Source organism: Pristis pectinata, chromosome 9 (assembly GCF_009764475.1).
Source record: "Pristis pectinata isolate sPriPec2 chromosome 9, sPriPec2.1.pri, whole genome shotgun sequence".
In the NCBI taxonomy this organism is placed as follows: Eukaryota; Metazoa; Chordata; class Chondrichthyes; order Rhinopristiformes; family Pristidae; genus Pristis; species Pristis pectinata.
Genome location: NC_067413.1, coordinates 68,552,521 through 68,573,580, shown reverse-complemented (window position 1 = coordinate 68,573,580; position 21,060 = coordinate 68,552,521). Strand labels below are relative to the sequence as shown.

Sequence of the window (21,060 nt, the reverse complement as noted above, 5' to 3'; positions counted from 1 at the left end):
AGGCTCAACGGGAGTGTGGGTGGATCTGAGATAGACTGTGAAAACTGAACTCTAGATTAAGGGTGAATTAAATGTTTACACTTAGGCATTCTTAGTTATTAATTCAGGAATTTGATTTAAAAAAATCACAGAAAGGTCAGAAGATGTAGATTGATTATTGGAGTAATGGGACACAGTTATTTTTGTCAGCTCTTGGTAAGTTTTAAACTTATATTTAACAATGTTCAGTTAAGCCAAGAGAAATCTTAAAAATCCAAGTTAGTGAAAATCAGAGGAAATAATCTATAATTAGATGACACTTTACAAGAAAATATAGTTTGCTGTTAAATATATTGATAACTTTCAATTATTTAATTTCAAAAAGGGGTACTATTGAAACAAAATAATTCACCAAAAATTTTGAAAAACCAATAAAGATATTTATTTAAATTGAGGTGATACTTCAAAATTTGCACAGATATGAATGGAATTTTAAAAAATATTATAATACAATTAATTTCCTTGTTTTTATTTGGGCAAACACCAAATTAACACCCTTGAAATTGATACCAATAAGTTGGTATATAACATTAGTATATTAAATTACGTCATAAATTGGCACCAATGTATAAAAATCAATGCTTAAGTGATCAACTATCAGAGTTACCAGTCTTAGCTAGTTCTTTTAATGAGAGAGGCGAGAATGCTTACATACTTCATTATTGGTTGCCCTAAGAAAAACAGCAAATGAATTATATTTAATCATGGTGGGCCACCTGAGTCAAGAAAAATATAAAAGTACTTGTCCATTTATAAAAACAGTACAGTACATCCAAATAAACAAGATTTTTAGAAAGAAAAACAATATCATGAATGCTCACCTTCTAAAACGCCACCATATGTTGAATAAGGTCCAATGTATTAAAGCAGGAAAAAAAAACAAACAAAAAAAGTAATGTAGAGAGTAAGATAACTACACAACCAAAACATTAAATTTTCCTATTTCTTATAAATTGAGCATTAAAGTATTTTCTTATGGCTATAATGTTATGCATATTATTCTGACAGTTGTTGGTCATCACCTGGCATAGTAATAAACCAAAAAAGCATAGTCGTAGATACTACTTTATGAAAGTTGGTTACAACTGGAGGAACGTGGAGAGCTTCACAGAATAAGATAGAGCTCCTGCACCCAAGGGTTACTCAACAGCATAAGCATTTGTACTTGTTCCAGTCAAAGAATCAATTTTGACAATGACAGCTTTAACAGCAACATCTCATGCTTGCAAATGAATGATCTAATTCATCAGAATGGTGCTCAGGAATTACGTCTTCAAGGAAGGGAGGGAATAAGAATGGCAGTTCATTCTTTGGAAATACATTGTCAAATGTAATATTTCTTTATAAAAACTCTCCCTTAATTTTCTAATTCATTCTGCTCTCAAATCTTTTTAGTAAAGTTCAGTAGCTGGATTTAATAAGAGGATATTCCCAGCATTTTATAGGTGGTGATTTCATTGTTTATAATGTCATTAATATACTGTGTAAATTTGTAGAGCTGTGGTGATCAGAACCGTTGGTTTCTACCATGTTTTGGTGTACACTCATGTGTACAAACTTAATGCATTATGCTTTACAAACATTGGTTGATAATTACTGAATATTTCGCTCAATTAATACTTTTTTTTACTGTTTTAATAATAAGTAGTTTTAAAACAATCAGTGTTGAATAGTGACATCAAAATTCCAATTGTTGTAGTTGAAGTTTAAAAGAAAAAAAACAATTAATAATAAAGACTAACACACTAGATTACAGTATAGATCATCCCCAGGTTAAGAATGTCCAACGTATGGACATCCCTACATATGAATGAGCTTTCATAATATTATTAAATTCAAAAGTTTAATGTACATACATGTCCATTCCTATGAATGGCAGAACTAGTTTCCTTTCTCTCTCCACCTTTAGTAATTGTTCTTTCCAAGCAGTCTTTCTTGCTTTTGCTGTCTTTCATTACAATACTTATGGAGGTCTGGTTACCATACAGAGTGATTTGTGTGTATTTTCTGACTTAAGGAGAAAATCGATGCATGGACATCTCTAAAAATGGAACCTGTTCTTTACTGGGGGACGGCTTGCAATCCTGACATTGTACTAAATTAGTAATTAATGTTTTAATACCCAGGTCCTCCCCAGGTTATGGCAGGGTTCCATTCCTTGAACTGTTCGTAACCTGGCTGTTGGAAATGCGGCTGTGAGCTGAGTTGCCACATGGCAGAAGATGCCTGCAGCCCACAGTAGCTGGAAATCCATCCTGCCAGTCTCCCAAACACTCGCTCATATGTACAGGCTGTACACAAGTTGGCTGTTTGTAAGCAGGTCAGGACCTGTATGGGTAAATCTTCTCATGGAATTTTTGTTACTTTGGAATTCATTGTGACTATATATTTTAGTTGATAGCCAAAAATATTGGCTTATAAAGGGGTAATTTTCTGACTTCAAATTTCTGGTAGGAAGCCAAGCTCAATAATTAGCATATTGGAAATTCAGGAGTGGGTTCTATGGTGCTGATCCAGATTTCTTGTGAGATCCTAATAGGTGATGCTCCCTGATTCAAAGCTGGCATAGTTCTGTTAAAAGCAACTCATGCCTAAATAACTGGATAGAATTTTTTGATGAAGTAACAGAGAGGGTTGATGAGGGAAATAACAGCTGATGGAGTACATATAGATTTTGGACTGGTCAGTTGATCAGTTGAAGGCCATGGAATAAAAGGGCCTGAAGCAGCATGAATTGATTAAAAGGGGTTTTCAGCATCAATTGTTTTTTGGACAGGAAGGAAGTGTACTAAGGAGTTCCCTGGGGATCAGTACTAGGATCACTACTTTCCTTAAGATATACTAATGAGAAGAACTTGGCTGCATGGGTATTATTTTTAAATCTGCAGATGATATAAAACTTGGGGTGTATGGAACTGTGAGGAGTATAGAAATAGATTATCTCCTAGGAGATAAAGGCAGGCTGAGGGAATAGGCTGCTGGTGGCAGATAGAATTTAATACTGAGATAACCTATATATTGTATTTTGGTAGGAAGAATGAGAAGAGGTAATAGATACTTGAGGGCATATTTCTAAAATATGTGTGAGAACAGAGATCTGGGAGCATAATTCAGTGAAAGTGGCAGAAGAGATTGATAAATTGATTAAAAAAGCATGAAGGTTCTTGCATTTTGTAAATAAAAGCTTGAGAGTAAAGATGTGATGCTGAACCTTTATCAAACACTGGACTGACCACAACTTGAGTATTATGTTATTTCTGGGCACCTCACTTTAAGAAAGATGTATGAAAATGACTCCAAGGATGAGGGACTGTAGTTAGATTCATAAAAAGATGGGTGGGTTCTCCCTGGAATAGAGGGGATTGCAAGCAAACTTAGCTGAGGTATTTAAAATTATGAAGGGTACAGATAGAAAAGATAAATTTAGACTGTCTCATTGGTGCAAGGGTCAAAAACCAGGGAAGAAAGAATGAATGTGACTGTCAAAAGAACCGTAAGTAATATGAGGAGAAACATTTTCTACACAAGTGGTTAGGATCTGGAATGCACTACCTGGGATAAGTAGAGATGGGTTATTCAGTTGTAGAATTCAAAAGAGTTCTAGCTAAATACTAAAATACAAGAATCTGGACCATGGGGAGAGAGCAAGGGAATGGGACCAGCTGGATTGCTCTCAGATAGAGCCAGTGGGAACTTAAAGCATGAATGCCCTCCTTCAATGCTGTAAAGTTTATGTAATTATGCAAAACTATTAACCCAGAAGCAGAAACACTGAATTCCAGAATTCAAATCAACTATTAGGAAGATGTGTTGGATAATGTTTACATACTTTTAGTAAGTGAACAGCTTAATATTATATATTATGCTTGCCCATAATCTGGATATTAAACCATGAAAGGGACCTCAAGAAAAAATACTGGACCATCAAACCCATCTCATCACTCACCACTAATGTAACAAATTTTGAGATTTGTCTTTCATTTTGAGATACATCAGTTGATTATTCCCCAAAGGCCTCAAAAGTATCTATCCTAGTGCATCTAGATAGACGTTTTGTGATAGTAGTGAGTGAAAATAGTGAAAGCCTTTCTTTAGTTCCTTCAGATACCTTATTGATTTTGTGTTTCCACAGGATCTCTAAAAGAGACAGCATAACACAAGAAAACCTTGCGTAAGCATCTAGTTTCAATAAGTCCATTGAATATATAAACAAGCAAATAGTAGAAACTAAATGCTATACAACTTACAGTAAACTAGGGCTATAGCATCTCCTTCAATAGAAATACTATAATGAATGTTTAGCCTGGAGATTGTAAATCAATCTTATACTGATTTTCATAAATAAATATTTGTCTTTTCTGCCTGAAAAGTTAATTGTGCAGCTAACTGAGCTGATTCAGTTTTCCATAGTTCCATGATGACTCATTTGAACAATGCATACCAATAAAATATCCAAAAAAAAACATTTAAATTAATGTCGACTAAACTCAAAAAGAGTTACTGGTCATGCACACAACCTAATATTTGAATTAAAAACAAAAAAGATACTGGAAACTCTCAGCAGGTTAGGTAGCAACTGCGGAAAGAGAAACAAAATTAATACTTCAGGTTTAAGTATTTAAGTTTGACCTAAAATGTTTCTCTGTCTCTTTCCACAATTGCTGCCTGTCCTGGTAAGTGTTTCCAGCATTTTCTGTTTTTATTTCAGATGTTTAGCATCTGCAGTTTTTTTTCCATTTATTAACATTTCAAATGGTTTGCCTCGATCATCTCTAAAGTAGACTCAGGTACAACAGAGCAAAAATATTTTTATGAATTAAGGCAAGGTTCCAGATAATACTGATCTTAAATTTATTACACACTGTGATCAAATTTGATAAAACAACTTTCTTGCCAAAAATAAACAATAGACCGAGCCCTTTGTATGCAGTATCTTAAATGACACACATAAAATTATGGCTCATTCAGAGGGGGGGAAAAAAAAAACAGGAAATTCTACCCTAATTCCTTACCTGACTCCAGCAGTGAAAGACAAATGCCCTGAACTGAGCGCTGCATTCACATTGCATCTGGGTTCTCTGTTTTACATAAATATCACAACCTCATTCATTTGAATGTTGTTGTTGGCCTTGACTAAAAAGATTAGTGCAAGAAAATGGCTATTTTGTTTGGCTTTATCTGTATGTTTTCAATTAATTTCTAGGTTTACAAATATCTTAAGAATAAATATTTTCTTTTATTTTAAAATTATCTTTAACATCTCATTTAGTTGCTAGGCCTCAGTTTGAGTGACGTGGTTGGCTTTTCTTTGCAAGATCCACTTTCCAGATCATTTGAGGTTAATTCATTTTTTTTTTGGAAGTGAGCACTGAGTGCGAGTGGCTCATTGCCTCTGACCTGTTCTATTCTCTGGTAAAATTGTTATGTTCTTTTTAAAAACTGTAGCAATTCCATATCACCTCTAATCAATTTGTTTTAGAAAACAGTGACTCTGTAAGTACATAAATCCTGACAACAACTGCGGGTCTTTGCCTGCAAATTTTATAACCGTGACCTTACTGACCATCTACATGGATTTCAAATAATCCACTGAGACCATGAATATTCATCCACTTCATAATCTTAAAAAATTCAATCAAATTCCTTCTTGGATTGCATTATTTCAAAGTAGTAACCTTAAATCTTGGAGCCTATCCTTATAATCTCAGGGAAGTTTTATTCGATATGGCTTCCTTTGAAAACAATATCCTTGACTGTGTGAGGGGATCAGTGCTGAGCACAATACAGCTAATGGTGTCATGTAGCTTAAATTTTCACTCTTTTGTTAATGGTTTTGTAGAAGTACCTAAAATTCTTTTCATTTTCTTTAAAAGCAACCACCTACTTTATGAGCATCTTTAAACATGTTAAATTTGCTTTAAAAGATAACCCAGGATGATATAGGCATGCAGAGAGTTTAATAACCTCATGTGCAGAACCTTACAATTGCTGCAATTAAGTAATCTCACCTTTACATGGCCTAGTCACACAATTTATCTTACCTACCTGCAACCTGCTTATTGTTTTTGAATTTCTAACTTTGACATACATTTTTGTCTCCTGTAGAAATCTGAGTATTGTTCCATGTCAGATTTCCTTAAAATTATTAACAAAATATATTGAACAGAAATTGTATATACAAAAATAATAGTGATGAAAAACATCCAATCGAAACCAATTCTTTTCCATAAGAGGAAATCATAAAAAATAATCCCTAAATCAGTTTTGTTTATATACAGTAGAATATGTCTGGAATGATGTTGTCTGCCTGTTCCCTCTGTCTGAGATGGCGTGGATCATAGCAGACAAAATGAGCAGATCTCTGCATCTTCTTATCTGATCGCCTCTTCTCTTCAATATTTTCTCTGATACCTCTGACGAATTTTTTTTTTACTCCCTTTTGTCTTGTTGACCAAGTAAACATTTTCAAATCCTATCATAATTGGATTATTTTTTAAAAATGAGTACATAACAGCTGGCTTCAAAACAAAATCAAATTTCTGCCAGATGCTGTCCATGCCACATCCACTTTATTCCCAATCACTTTCCATATTCTTCAATAGTCCCCTTTTACTGTGTTCATTGGAAGCTTCTTAGCTCAAGGTCAGAAATTTGTGGGTTCACTCCCCACTCCAGAAACTTGAGCACAAAATCTAGCTTAACATTTAATGGAATACAGAGGGAGTGTGACACTGTCTTTCCCATGAGTTGTTATATAAGAAATAAGAGCAGCAATTGTCTACAAGGCCCCTCAAGCCTGCTGTGCCATTCAATACGATTTTGGCTGATCTGATCTTGGCCTGGGCTTCACTTTCCTTTTTGGGACCCTTTGGCTCCCTTTCACTCCAAATAACTGTTAAACTTACGTTGAATATATTCAATGATTGTCCCCACAGCTTTGAGGTAGAGAATTTCAAAGATTCATGACTCAAGACAAAACAAACATTACCGCTCTTTTCCATCTTAAGTAGGCAACAACTTACTTTGCAATTATGCTCCCTGTTCTAGATTCTCCCGTGAAGGGTACATCCTTTCACCATCAACCCTGTTAAGCCCCCTCAAAATCTTGCAAGTTTCAATAAGGACACATGTCATTCTTCTAAACCTGAATAAGGATAGATTCAACCTTTCCTCAAAGGCTTCATCCCAGGAATCAACCCAATGAACCTTTTCCGTGCTGCCTCCAATGAGGACAGTAAAACTGTATGCATTATTTCATATGTGGTATCACCAATGCCTTATACACTTGTACCAAGACTTCTCTACTTCTATATTCTATTTCCCCCTGCAATTCAAGCTCATATTCCATTTGCCTTTCTAATTACCTGCATGTTAACTTTCCATGTTTCATATAAGAAAATGAATAAATCCTTTAGTACAACAGCATTCTGTGATCTATCTTGATTTAAATAATATTCCGATGTTCTATTCTTCCTGCTAATGTGGATAACCTGACATTTCCCTGAATTATACTCGATTTCCCAATTTTTTAGCCACTCACTTAATCTACCTCTCTTCATTGCAGACATGGTGGGTCCTGCTCATAACATACTTTCCCACTTATCTTTGCATCATTGGCAAATTTGACTACAATAGATCGCGTGCTTTCATCTATGTCATTAACATAGATTGCGATTAGTGGAGGTTCAGTCCTGATCTCTTTAGCACCCCTGTACCTGTAGCCTGCCATTCTGAAAATGACAATATTTTCCCAACTGTCTGCTTTGTTAAATTGAGGTGGGCATAAATGATCTTATGGCACTATTTTAAGAGATGAATCGATGAGTTATCATGTGCTTGTCAATATTTATCTTTCAACCTACATCACTAAAGCAGATTAGATGATCCATATCTAATTGTTTTTTTTGTGGGAGATTGCTTTGTACAATAATGGTTGCTCCTTTATAATGTTAAAACAGCGATTTCACTTTATTGGCTATAAAATATTTTGGGATGCTTTGAGGTTATTCTGCAAACCTTTATTCTGTCAAGTATCTAATTTTATTTCAAATGAGTTCATGAATTCTGCTCCTGCAATGGGATGTGGAAGAGAATTACAAATTCTAACTTCTGTGTGAAGAAAACTTTTGTACTTTCCACTTTTTGGTTTTTTTTGTGATCATCAAAAGTTTATAACCTTTTGTTGCTGTTTCAACTGATAGTGGATGTAATCTACTGCTATTTATCTGATTTTTTAAATAATCTTGAAGAAATTATTAATATTCTCAACTCCAGTGAAAAAATGCCTTAAACTTTCAACTCTATAGCAATAGCTCTTCATCCATGATATTATTTTGATTATGTCATGAAATGATCTTCAAATATTATTTGAGTTTTAACCAATAATTTCAAGGAGGAGATAGACAGATATCTAAATAGTCAGGGTATCAAGGGATATGGGGGTAAGGCTGGAAAATGGGATTAGAATAGTTTTTTTTTCCCACCCCATTTCTTTTTCCCTTTTCCTTGGAGTAGACTCGATGGGCCGAATGGCCTGCTTCTGCTCCCTTGTCTTGTGATCTTGTGATTTATGATTATTTTTGTGTTTGATCGTAAGGAAATCAGTCTAACATATATCAGAAATGAATTCAACATTGGTATTGGAATTACCTTTGGTGAAAGAATATTTTGTGCTACATTATCTCATAATTTATCACTGCTAGCAAGGTAGGGTGTAAGAAATGAAAATAATGAAGAAAAAAAATATAATTTTTGAGCATTAGTAATTATCGGATAAAATCAAGAGTAGCAGGTCCAATTTGATTTTTACTACGAAAACCTTGCTTGACTCAGACTGCAATAACAAAAGATGTTTGTATTATATATTAGCGATAAACTGAGTGTCAGAATGTAGAAAGGTCCATTGCATGTCCATTTCCAACAAATGCTTTGTTTAGAATTTTGCCTGATACCCTGAACACTTGTTGTTTTGATCCACTTAGTTTCCAAAAGGCAATGTAACTATCCTTCCAAAGCAAAATACATTCCAGCAGGGTTCTGATTGCTTGTGATCATTTTGCAAAATTGCAGAGGCAGAATATTAACACAAATAGGGTAGTGGGGACACAATAATCAAATTAATCTTAATTTAGGGTCTGAATCAGCAGAATTGCAAAAATATAGATTTCAAATCCTGGACTGCAAATTCCACAAAGTTCCAATGAACTGGAATGATAAAATCCATACTTAAAGGTTGCCAGATGTCTAAATTTATGTTGTATTGCTGTCCACTGACCTCATTTCTTTTAGTCCCTCCTTCTGAATGACTTGTAAGATCTGCTTTGGTGTCATTGGTGTATTTGGATGTTTTTCCAGAACCTGGGAGAAATAAATATGCACATGAACAACATGAGAGCAAGAAAGGACAGAGTTTGCGCTGTCCTAATTTCTTAAATTTATATTGATAAAAAGTATCTGAATTTTCATAAACTGAAATTAACTAAGTCAGCCAAAGTAACAATCTATTAAGAACACCATTAACCACAGCATCTCTAATAAAGGCTTTAACCCTTGCTCGTAAGGTAAACAAATGGGTGTTGAAGCAGGCAAATTATGCTTTTTGTGCATTATTTATGCATAAAATGAGGCATAAATAGTCCAAATTCTTAGCAGTAGTGTCTCCAACCCCACTCCAGCGGAGTGAGTCTGAGACAGAGATTCTAAATGGTGATGTTTACTGCATATATGTTTGTGACAGATTCTTTGTCCATGACTTACCACATAGTATAGCCCAGGCACAAACCTGCTTATATTTTACTTTACAGCCCATTGAAAGTGTTTATTTTATAATAGAAACATATTCATTCACACTATATACTAAAAGGACAAAAAATTAGATAATATTTTAAATACTCCTGGCCTCATGCTTACACATATTAGAAGCAAAAGTCAGCTTATCCCTCTGTCCAAATTGTCTGCTTTATTGTTTGCAATGCACTTATAATGTTACTTGAATAAATTCTGTTTGAAGCTCAAAGTTCAAATATTCTGCCTACTGATGAAATGCAATGACCAAGACTTTAGCATTTAGCTATTCAAACTTTCTTGCACAAACAAAAGTAATTTTGGGATATGCAGACTGAATTCATGTTGCTGCTACTCGTGCATCAGAACTCAAGTAAATTCAGTTTTCATTTAGGAGTGTGATTTGTACACTGGCATGCAGATTTCATGCTTCATTGCATATAGACACATGGTTGATGTAGCAGAAAAATCTTGTTCAAAAAGTGATGCAATTCCTGAATACTTAAGTTTCAATTCAAATTGTGTCAGTTTGGAAAAGCTGGGGGTTTCTCAGACACCGGAGTATAAAATACTTTAATCTGGACCAGATGCTTTTATTATTAGTAAACCTGGGAATGTATCTTCCATCTGCCCTAATTAGACATGATTCTTTAAACCAAATGCCAAGAGACAAAGAAAACCAATAAAAACATTTGCTTTGACATTTAGTAAATAAATAAACAAATGTATAACAGGAAAAGGCTGAATAAGCAATTGCACGGCAACTGTTAGAGAGCAGTGGTCGAAGCAGCCAAATATGTCTTGCTTTCTTGAAAATTCCAAAATAAATATTAATTTAATATTGCATTAGGACCTTGAAAAGGATCCAAAAAAGTAAAATAAAGCAATGAAATTAAAACAATTTATCTTATTGGCACAACAGCATGTAACATAATGCTAATTAAAACATTAATTTCTTCTGGATCATTACTCAACAGTTAAAACTGGAAGCCAAGTGATGGACATGTGGTTGGTAAGGTTCCAATTATATCATTGAAATATATGTAGGCATAAGCCAATCCAATAGCTGGATATTGTTGTTTAAATCAAGGGCACTTTTTCCATACAATGAACATTCTATACATTACACCATAATCCATTGATCTCTCAATCTACCTGGTCATGGCCCTTGCACTTTATTTGTCTACCTGCATTGTACTTCCTATGTAACTGCAACAATATATTCTACATTCTGTCTTTCTTTTATCTACCTCGCTGCAATTACGTACAGCATGATCTGACTGGATGGCACACAAAGCAAAACTGTATCTCGGTACATGTGACAATAAACCAATCCAATCTGACTCTCTTACTTAAGTTCCCAGAAGGATTTTTGAAAGGAAACAAACATTCAGGTTTTCATGATCTAAAATTCTGTAACTATTTGCTGAGGGATGTATATGCATAAAAACTATGTGGTCAAGTGTGACTTCCTGTGGGACAATGGTTTACCTCTGTTTGGAATGGTCTCTTGATAATCTTTCTGAAAGTAGTACAATGTGGGAATTGAGTAAAATAGGATAAGACAGCACCTCATAAAGGCTACCAATACCACGAGAGGTGACAATTTTCTAAGGATAGAGTGTAGTAACATTTTGTGGTAGAAGTCTTTGTGAATTCCTCATTTCAGAGGAGTTGATAAAGGCCTTGCTGCTGGGGTGTAACAAAGGAGGATTTTCCTCTTTACAAAAATACCACCACTCTCCTATTAAAAGCAGATCAGGTTTATGAAATCCATTAGCTTGCCTGAATTTGCAGATAAGTATCATAAAGTTCTTCAGTGGCCTTAGCAGAAGTAGCAGGACAAGTGTACCCACCTGTTCACATACTATCACTTTACAGGCATAGAAATAAATCTGATGCCTTCAAAAAAATTACGAAAAGTGAGTTAACCTCTTCCCATCCACAGAATTCACTGTAACAAGTTTAAAGAAAAGAGGTATCGAAGTTAAAGGTTGTCTGCTCTGAACCCATTGCAATTTGTAATTATTTTCTGTGTGTAAACTGCTACTCTTCCTTCAGTTTACTTCAAAAGTACTTCATTGATTATCAAATGCTATGGGATATCTTAAGGTTGCAACAGCTTGAATTTATGTGGTTCACTGAGCAAGGAAATGAGGTGCAAAATACATCACTTGATTGGAAAACAAAAGCATTAAGAGATAGATTTGGTGGGAGGTAAGGTTGTGACAGAAAGCTTGGTTAAGGAGTCAAGTCTTACCAAATTGAGGAGAGTGGCAAAACTTGTAATTATACACAAGTACATATTACAGAATAGAAATAGGTAATTTGCCTCACTAATCCATGGTGGTACACACTCCAATCATTACTGCTCCAACCATTCCTCATCTAACTCCATTGGCATCACTCTGTATCCCTTTTCTGCCATATGCTTATAATGAGGGAGTAATGTTCAATAAGGCAGAGTTATAAAGATGGACAGCGCACTGAAAAAAAATTTACAGATGGGAAGGAACAAAATCATGGAGGGCTTTAAGCATAATAGCGTTAAATTTAAGCTAAAATAGGGCTGAAAGCCAATGCAAAGACTGAGCTGAGGAGCAAACAGTACTTTAAATGTGGTCAGCAGGATTTTAAGTCAGCTTATGTTCATGGTAGATTGGTCAAAAGTATTTCAAAAATTGTGTGGAGGTAATATGGATATAATGAGGTTTTCACTGGTGCGTGATCGGAGTTAAGGATGTAATATGCTGGAGATGGAAGCAGAGGAGACGCAAGAGACTGCAGATGCTGGAATCTGGAGCAACAGACAATCTGCTAAAATAACAGCAGGTTTAGCAGCATCTGTGAAGGAAAGGACTCGAGATGGAAGCAGTATCAAGAGAGTATTATATTAAATGCTCGGTAGTAGGAAGCAACTTCAATAATTTTGCTCTTCATTGTGTTTAGTGAGAGAAAACTGTAGTCAGAATAGATGTCAGAAAAGCAGCAGGACACCATGGAGATAAGGGAAGCATCCAGAAAGGTATTGGGAAGGCGCAGTTTATTGTCACGTTGACTTGAAATCTCTCTATCCTCAATCAATCTCCAGATTGTCAACAAAATTGACAGAAAATATGCAAACTAAATTTAAATTTGTTTCAAGTTATTGTAATCTAATGTAATCTTTCATTTTTTCTTCCCCTTTTATTACTTTTAAGAACATACAAGAACACCAAACATCTCACCTGTTGCAAGAACCAAAGCAGATCATAGTCATACAGCACAGAAAGAGGTCCTTCAGTCCACAGAATCTATGCTGTTCATCAAGCACTATTTGCATAATCCTCTGGTAATCCTATTTTATTCTCTTTACATTCCCATCAATTTGTCCCAGATTATTCCACTCATCTACACACTCAGGGCAATTTACAGTGGTCAATTAATTTAGCATCTTGCACATTTTTGGGATATGGCAAGAAACCGGAAGACCCAGAGGAAACCCATGGGGTCATGCGGAGAATGTGGATACTCCAACCAGACAGTACTAGAGGATTGAACCCAGGTCACTGTAGCTATGAGGCAGCAGCTGTACTAGCTGCACCATTGGGCTGGTTTAGCAGTATACACTTTCCTAGCAGTATATACGTACTTCCTAGAAGAAGAAATGGTGAATGGTGCATCAATACACAAATTATAAAGAGCATGTGAAATCAGCAAACAAGGCTGGAGGTACAAGATACTTCTCTGCCATAGGGGTTAGGGATTGGAATCTTCTAATTCTCCTTTCAGACAGAACCTAATGGAAGAACAAAAAAGCTTTGTGACATTTTTTGAGAAATTGTTAGTGGTTTATGGGGATTGCAAAGCAGTGTATGTTCAACATCATCACACTCGTGACTGACACTTACTGAAAGCAAGACATCTGAGAGCAAGTGATATCTTCATTGTCCAACAGTAACATGTATTGTAAAATTACTGAGGTGGTGGGAATTAGAGCATTTCATTAATACAAATGACACAAAATAGATAAGGATTTAATTGATATTTCTTGTGAATTCTATTGCACTTGACATTGAAAAGTAAAAGATGATGAACTTAACAATGGGTAGAAAGCTAGATTTTTGCTTGGGTCATATAATTTGTAAGGTTCATTCACAATGAACTCTGGTGAGGGATCACAATTACTGGAGATTATTAACAATTAGAATGTCACAAATAAATCCCAAATAGTACTCATCCATAAGGATTATCTAGCAGGGTGTTCCAAAGAAAACTCCCAGCCAGTACTTAAGATCTACATCAACTTTGCTTCTCCAGGACTTGACAGCACCATATAAGAAGCCCCGAGAGAATGGTTTAAAACATAATTGTTCCCTTTGTGTCCCATGCTGTGTTCAAGAGTATTTTTGGTTATGCTATGGGGCTTAATGTATTTTTGCTGCAGTTACTTCTAGAAGGAAAGTCAAAGAGTTATGTACCCAAGTTCTCTAATATGCCAAAGCTGCGTGGGAAAGAGGATGGAGAGTCTGCAAAAGGATATGTATAGATTAGGTGAATGAGCAGGAATGCAGCAGATAGATCTTAAGATGGAAATGTGTGGTTGTTAGCTTTGATAGATAAGAGCACAAACTATTTTTAAAATGATGAGAAACTTGTAAATGTGTGTAGAAGGATCTTGGGATGTTGTATCATGAGGCACAAAAGGTAAAAAATGAAGGGATAACCATTTGGAAGAAGAATGATACGTTATCTTTTATTGTAAGGGGATTGTAGTACAAAAGGTTGTGCAGGACTTTGCTGAGGCATCATAAGGGGAAAGCAAATAAGATTTGTCACTGGTTTAGGAGAATGAGTAGGTGATCTCATGAGACACGCAAGATTCTGAGAGGGATGGTGGGGAGATGCCTAGAGGCTGATCGCTTCAGCTGGAGTCTAGAACTACGTGGCATGTGTTAGGACCAGAAGTAATCCACGTAAAATAGAGGCGAAAAGAAATTTCTTTCCACAGGGAGCTGCAAATCTTATGCATTCTTTACCTCCGGGCTGTAGAAACTCAATCACCTTGTACATGTAAAAACACAAGTAAAATGAAAACAATTAGCAAAACTGGATCCCTTACAGACTGAGAAAATAAAATTGTATTGGAGAACAAGGAAACGGCAGAGAAATTAATAAATACTTTGTCTCTGCCTTCACAGAAGAATACACAACAAACCTTTTTGAACCTTGTGAAGAACTACAGCTCTAGAGTGATTGAGGATCTGAAAGAAAACAGCATTAGTGGACAAAAAAAGTGTTAGAGAAATTAACAGGACTGAAAGGCTGTAAATTCCCAGGACCAGATCATCTGTATCATAGGATGTTAAAAGAAATGGAAATGGAAAACCAGTGCAAGCACTATTTCATCTTCCAAATGTTCCAGGTTTCCCATACACTGGAATATAGCAAATGTAAACTCATTATTTAAGAAAGACTAAAGTGAGAAAAATGGGGAATTACAGACCAGTTAGCCTCACAACAGCATCTGGGAAAAATGATAGAATGTATCATTAAGGAAATAATAGCAGGGTACTTTAAAAGTAAATCATAGGATTGGGGAGAGTCAAAATGGATTTATGAAAGCAAAATCATGTTTGATAAATCTGCTAAATTTGAGATTGTAGTCAGCAGAGTAGATGAGGGAGAACCAGTAGACATGGTAGATTTGGATTTTCAAAATATATCTTTTATAAGCTACCACACAAGAGATCGTAAACAAATTTAGAGTACATGGAATTGAAGGTGATATATTGGAGTCAATTGCAGATTGATTAACAAATGGAAAATAGTGGGAATAATTAAGTCATTTTAAAATTGGGAAGCAATGACTAGTGAAATACTGCGGGGATTGGTTCTGCATTATTCACATTTTATAGATCAGAAGATGTTGGTGTTTAGTGGGAACTGGGGAGCTGGGTGGGCTTGCACACAAATCACTAAAAATTAACATGCAGGTACCACAAGCAATTAGGAAATGATACTTTGATATTTGTTACAATTTGAGTTCAAGAGCAATGATATCTCTCTGGAATTGGAGACTGCAACTGGAATACTGTGTACAGGTCTAATCTCCCCTGCCTAAGAAAAGATATATTTGCAAAAGAGGAAATGCAGTGAAAATTCATCACATTGATTCCTGGGATTGTGGAGAGACTGACCTACAAGGAAAGATTAAACCGACTGTCAAGTGTTTAGAAGAATGAAAAGTGATTTCATTAAGAGATGCATAATTTTTATACGGTTTGACATAGATGAGATGAAATTTCTTCAACCTTAGGTCATGACTCCTTAGAATTCTCTATGACTGTGGAGGCTCAGTCATTAAGTACAATTCCAGATAGAGACAGATTTTTTCCGGATATTAAAAGAATTGAGGGATATGGGATTCATACAAGAAAATGGTGCTGAGATAAGAAATCAGTCATGATCTTACTGAGTCACAGATTAGACTCAAGAGGCAAAATGGCCTACTTCTTACATTCAAGATAGGGATTGATAAATTTTTGGATATTTAGGGAATTAAGGGATAAGGAGATTGGGCATGATCAGCTGTGCTCTTACTGAATAGTGGATCAGACCCAAAATACCCTGAGACCTTCTCCCGTTCCTTACTTTCCATGCTTTTGTGAATGCAAAGGAATTCTTAACAACTGTCTGAGTCTTCAAAGTGTTACTTAATATAACTAATATTCACATATACATCACCTGGATGTTTTAGCTGCTTCATTCCTTATTCAAACTCCTTTCTTAAATCTACTTACCACATTGGTTCTCCCATTTGCTTTAAAATATATGTCATTAGATTACCTCCAATTCTGTGCATGCTTATTTCTACTAATAATTTATGAAGAACCTTAATAAAAATGTGGTTTTCTTTTCAATCTTTTGTCATGTCCTGCACTTGGCTCTACATGTAGGCTTTTTAACAAGAAAATATACATGAACTCTCTCAGTGGTTCCATTCAAAAAGAATATGGGCCCATGGAGACCAAAATGTCTCAGTCTCAATTTCCATTTAGTAAACTAGTTTAAGAGAATTCAGTGTTTGAGGTATCACAACTGGCCTCAGTAAGCCTGACCAAAACAAAACTCAGGCAGCATTCTCAATCTGATTGTTATGCAACAATCCCTTTTGATAAAGGCTCAGCATGGATCTCTAGGATTTACAAGTATACTAAATCAACATCTAACCTGTTTTGAGGTTAAGAAACCTAGATGTCTTGATTTTCCCAAGAGGTAGCTTATGACAAGTTTAGCAAGAACATGAAAGACCCTACAAAATACATCTTACTTAGGATGATAATTAGGAGGTCAAAGTGGGGTCTTGAAATAGCACTGGTGGACAAAATTAAGGAAAATTCCAAAGTATTTTATTAAATATATTAAGGGCAAGAGGGTAACCTGAGGAGGGACCTGATTGAGGTCAACAAAATTATGAGTGGTATAGATGGGATTGATAGAGAGGAACATTTCCACTCAGCAGAAATAGCTATGACAATTGGGCAAAGTTTTAAGTTAAGAGGTCAGAGATTTGAGGAAGAACCCTTACACCTAATGGATGGTTCAAATCTAGAAAGCACTGCCCGTAGGGATTGGTGGAAGTAGGTACTTACACAACTTTTAAGAAGTATTTAGATAAGCACTTGGAAGTCCATGGCAGAGGTGGCTACGGGGTGTGTTCTGGAAAATGAGCATTGTATAGATAGGCTCTTGATGGCTGGCACAGACATAGTGAGCCGAAGGACCTGTTCCTGTGTTGTGTATGATTTTAAATTTGTTTCTTTCGATTTCCTGACTGGAGATCTACAGTAGGAGGTTCCTGCCAGACTGGCTGGGGAGCAGGGGGATCTAGTTCGGGAACGGGATAGATCTCAGCTGGTGGTACATGGAAGGTAGAGGATGGATTTATGTGAATAGGTGATGGTCAAGGAATGGGGTAGCAACAGAGGATGGAAATAATTTACTGAGTAGCTTGTTGGATCTGAAGGCAACACTTCTAGTCTGTTCTTCCTGACCCACAAGCATGGCCTCAGCCCCTCCCATCTCCTTTAACTTGCTCAAAGTTTCTCTAAGGCTTGGGAAGCTTGGCTGACGAGTTAAAACTAGTGTAAAATGAAGAGTGCAACCTTACTATAATGTTTGAAGAACCAACCAATAGTTTCTATTAAAACCAAAAATGGGAGGTTTCCAGGCAAATTGGGTCCCTGTTAAAATATTTCTCTTAAAGATGTAAACCTTCAGCTTGTTTTTGAAAGTCAAGATTCAGCCTTGCATGGCTGAGTAAGGATTCTCTAATCTAATTGGTTAAGTTGATACATTACTTTGTTCACACATGTCCCAGATACATAGAACTGTACAGCAGTGGACAGGCCATCCGGCCCACAATGTGTGCCGATCTTGATGCCAATTTATACTAAATGTCCTCCTCCTGTGTATAATCCACATCCCTCCATTCCCTTCATATGTCTATCTAAAAGCCTCTTAAACTCTACCAAACTATCTGCTTCCATTACTACGGCTGGTAACCCATTCCAGGCACTTGCTATTTTCTGCGTAAAAAACTTGCCCTTCACATCGCCTTTAAATTTCCCCACTCTAACCTTAAAATCATATCCTCTGGTGCTTGACATTTCTACCCTGGGGAAATGATTCTGACTGTCTACTTTATCTATGCCTCTCATAATTTTATAATGTCTATTATGTTTCCCCTCAGCCTCCGACGCTCAAGAGAGGACAACCCAAGATTGTTCAACCTTTCCTTACAGCTCATACCCTCTAATCCAGACAACATCCTGGTAAACCTCTTCTGCACCCTTTCCACAGTCTCCACATCCTTCTGAAAATGGAGCGACCAGAACTGCACACAATACCCCAAGTGCGGTCTGCCTAAAGTTTTATATAGCTGCAAAATGATTTCTTTACTCTTATACTCAACACCCCTACCAATGAAGGCAAGCATTCCATATGCCTTCTTTACCACCTTATCCACTTGACTTGCATAGCCACTTTCAGTGAACTATGGACCTAGAGCCCCAAGATCCCTCTGTACCTCAATGCTAATAAGGGGCCTTCCATTAACTGTATACTTTCTCCTTTCATTTGACCTCCCAAGGTGCAACACCTCACACTTGTATGAATTAGACTCTGTCTGCCACTTCTCTGCCCATATCTGTAACTGATCTATATCCTGCTGTATTCTTTGATAGTCCTTTACACTGTCCACAACTTCAGCAATCTTCCTGTCATCTGCAAAATCCAAATCATTGATATATACCACAAACAACAGAGTTCCCAGCACCAATCCTTGCGGAACACCACTGGTCACAGACCTCCAGCCAGAATAACAGCCTTCCATCCTTACTCTATGTCTTCTATGGGTAAGCCAGTTCTGAATCCAAACTTGCAATTCACCCTGGATCCCATGCATCTTTCTCTTCGGAATTAACCTGCCACAAGGGACCTTATCAAATGCCTTAAAGTCCATGTAGATAATGTCCGCTGCCTTATTCTCATCGAGCACTTCTGTCACCTCCTCAAAAAACACAATCAAGTTTGTAAGGCATGACCTGCCCCGCACAAAGCCATGCTGACTGCCCCTGAGCAGGCCATGCCTTTCCAAATACACATAAATTCTATCCCTCTGTATCCTTTCCAATAGCTTCCCTACAACTGACAAGGTTCATTGGCCTATAATTACCTGGATTATCCCTACTTCCGTTCTTGAACAAAGGCAAACATTTGCTACTCTCCAGTCCTCCAGGACACAAAGATCTTTGTCAAAGCCCCAGCAATCTTCTCATTTGCTTCTTTCAATATTCTTGGATATATGCCATCAGGCCCTGGGGACTTATCCACCTTAATGCTTATAGATGATGCCAAAGTAGATTTATTATCACTTTAGATTCTTGTGGAAAAGTGTATAGAAACTCTGAGAAAGTGTATGTAATTAACACTAATGCCATATGCTTGCTATTAACTGTAAAATTCAGTCTACTGCATTAATATTCTTAAATGACTCAGCAGAATTATTGGACAGATGTAAGATTTTTTAAACTAACAATACACATATATTCTACCAATTTTTACATTTCACACGTGGTCTACTGAGAATTGTGGATATGCAGCACAAGTTGATCTTATAAGGGTAACCAATTAAACCACCTGCTTGAAGTTTAGATCACGTTTATAGACAAAGCTTCTTTTTAACCAAATAGAACTACCAAAAAATAGGATGACTATTTTGAAAATATTGTTTTACATTTCAAAGAAAGGGCTTTAGACAGAGGCACTATTTGGATCCTAATCAACTATTACTTATTTAAATACTTATATTGGAGGGGAAAAAAATCAACCATGGCAAGTGCTGTGGAATAATGAGACAAATTTAAATATACCACGGTATAACAATCTGGCTATAAAATTATTCAAATATACAAGATGTGGAACACAGGAAACAGGATTTGGAATTGGCCCCTCCACCCCCCAGTGAGGCTGCTCTGCCTTTCAGTAAAATCGTGGCTGATCTAAATTCTTATAATCCTCATTTCTGCTATGCAATAATTTTCTTAGCTCTTAATATACTTTCTTTATAATCTCCAGCTTTCTGGAGTACAGAATTTCAAAGGTTCACAACCGTCAAAGAGATTCCTCCTCAGTTGTACCGTAAGTGACCCCTCATCCTGAGACTATTCCTCCAAGTCCATAATCATGCTCATAGCCCTTCAGAATCTTATATTTCAATAAGATTCTCTTTCTTCCAATCTTCAGATGGTACAAGTCCATTATTCAAAACCGTTTCTGAAAAATACAACCCCTATTATCCCAGGAATCAATCTAGCAAACCTTTGCTGCACTAAGAATATCCTCCTTTAAATAGAATAAAACTCTCTGCAGTACTCCAGGTATAATGAGCTGGGATATAATAACATGCTGTTTTTTTTTCTGGATTAGGCATCTAGAGGTTTGGATTAAAGACTGGGAGATAGGAGTCTGAATCCCATCATAGCAGCTAGAGAATTTAAATGCAGTTCATTTAAATAATAGACCTGAAATTAAAAAGTTAGTACCAGACATGGTTACAATGAAAGTACAAAGTACAATGAAAGTCACAAAGATTTGTCTGGTTCATTTATCTACTTTGGGGGGAAAAATCTATTCTCCTTACCTAGTTTTGGCATGTTTTATGTGCTACATATGACCACAAACCCAATGCAATCT

General features: G+C 36.2%; 1 protein-coding gene across 1 annotated transcript in view; it reads right to left on the bottom strand.

The window, feature by feature from the left end:
- LOC127574002 (putative Polycomb group protein ASXL3) overlaps nt 1–21,060 on the bottom strand; it is a 178,021-nt gene that overhangs the window by 142,094 nt on the left and 14,867 nt on the right. Inside the window, exon 2 of the mRNA XM_052022595.1 lies at nt 9,314–9,396. Within this exon, the coding sequence (XP_051878555.1) occupies nt 9,314–9,396 (83 nt within the window). The remainder of the gene's footprint in view (nt 1–9,313; nt 9,397–21,060) is intronic.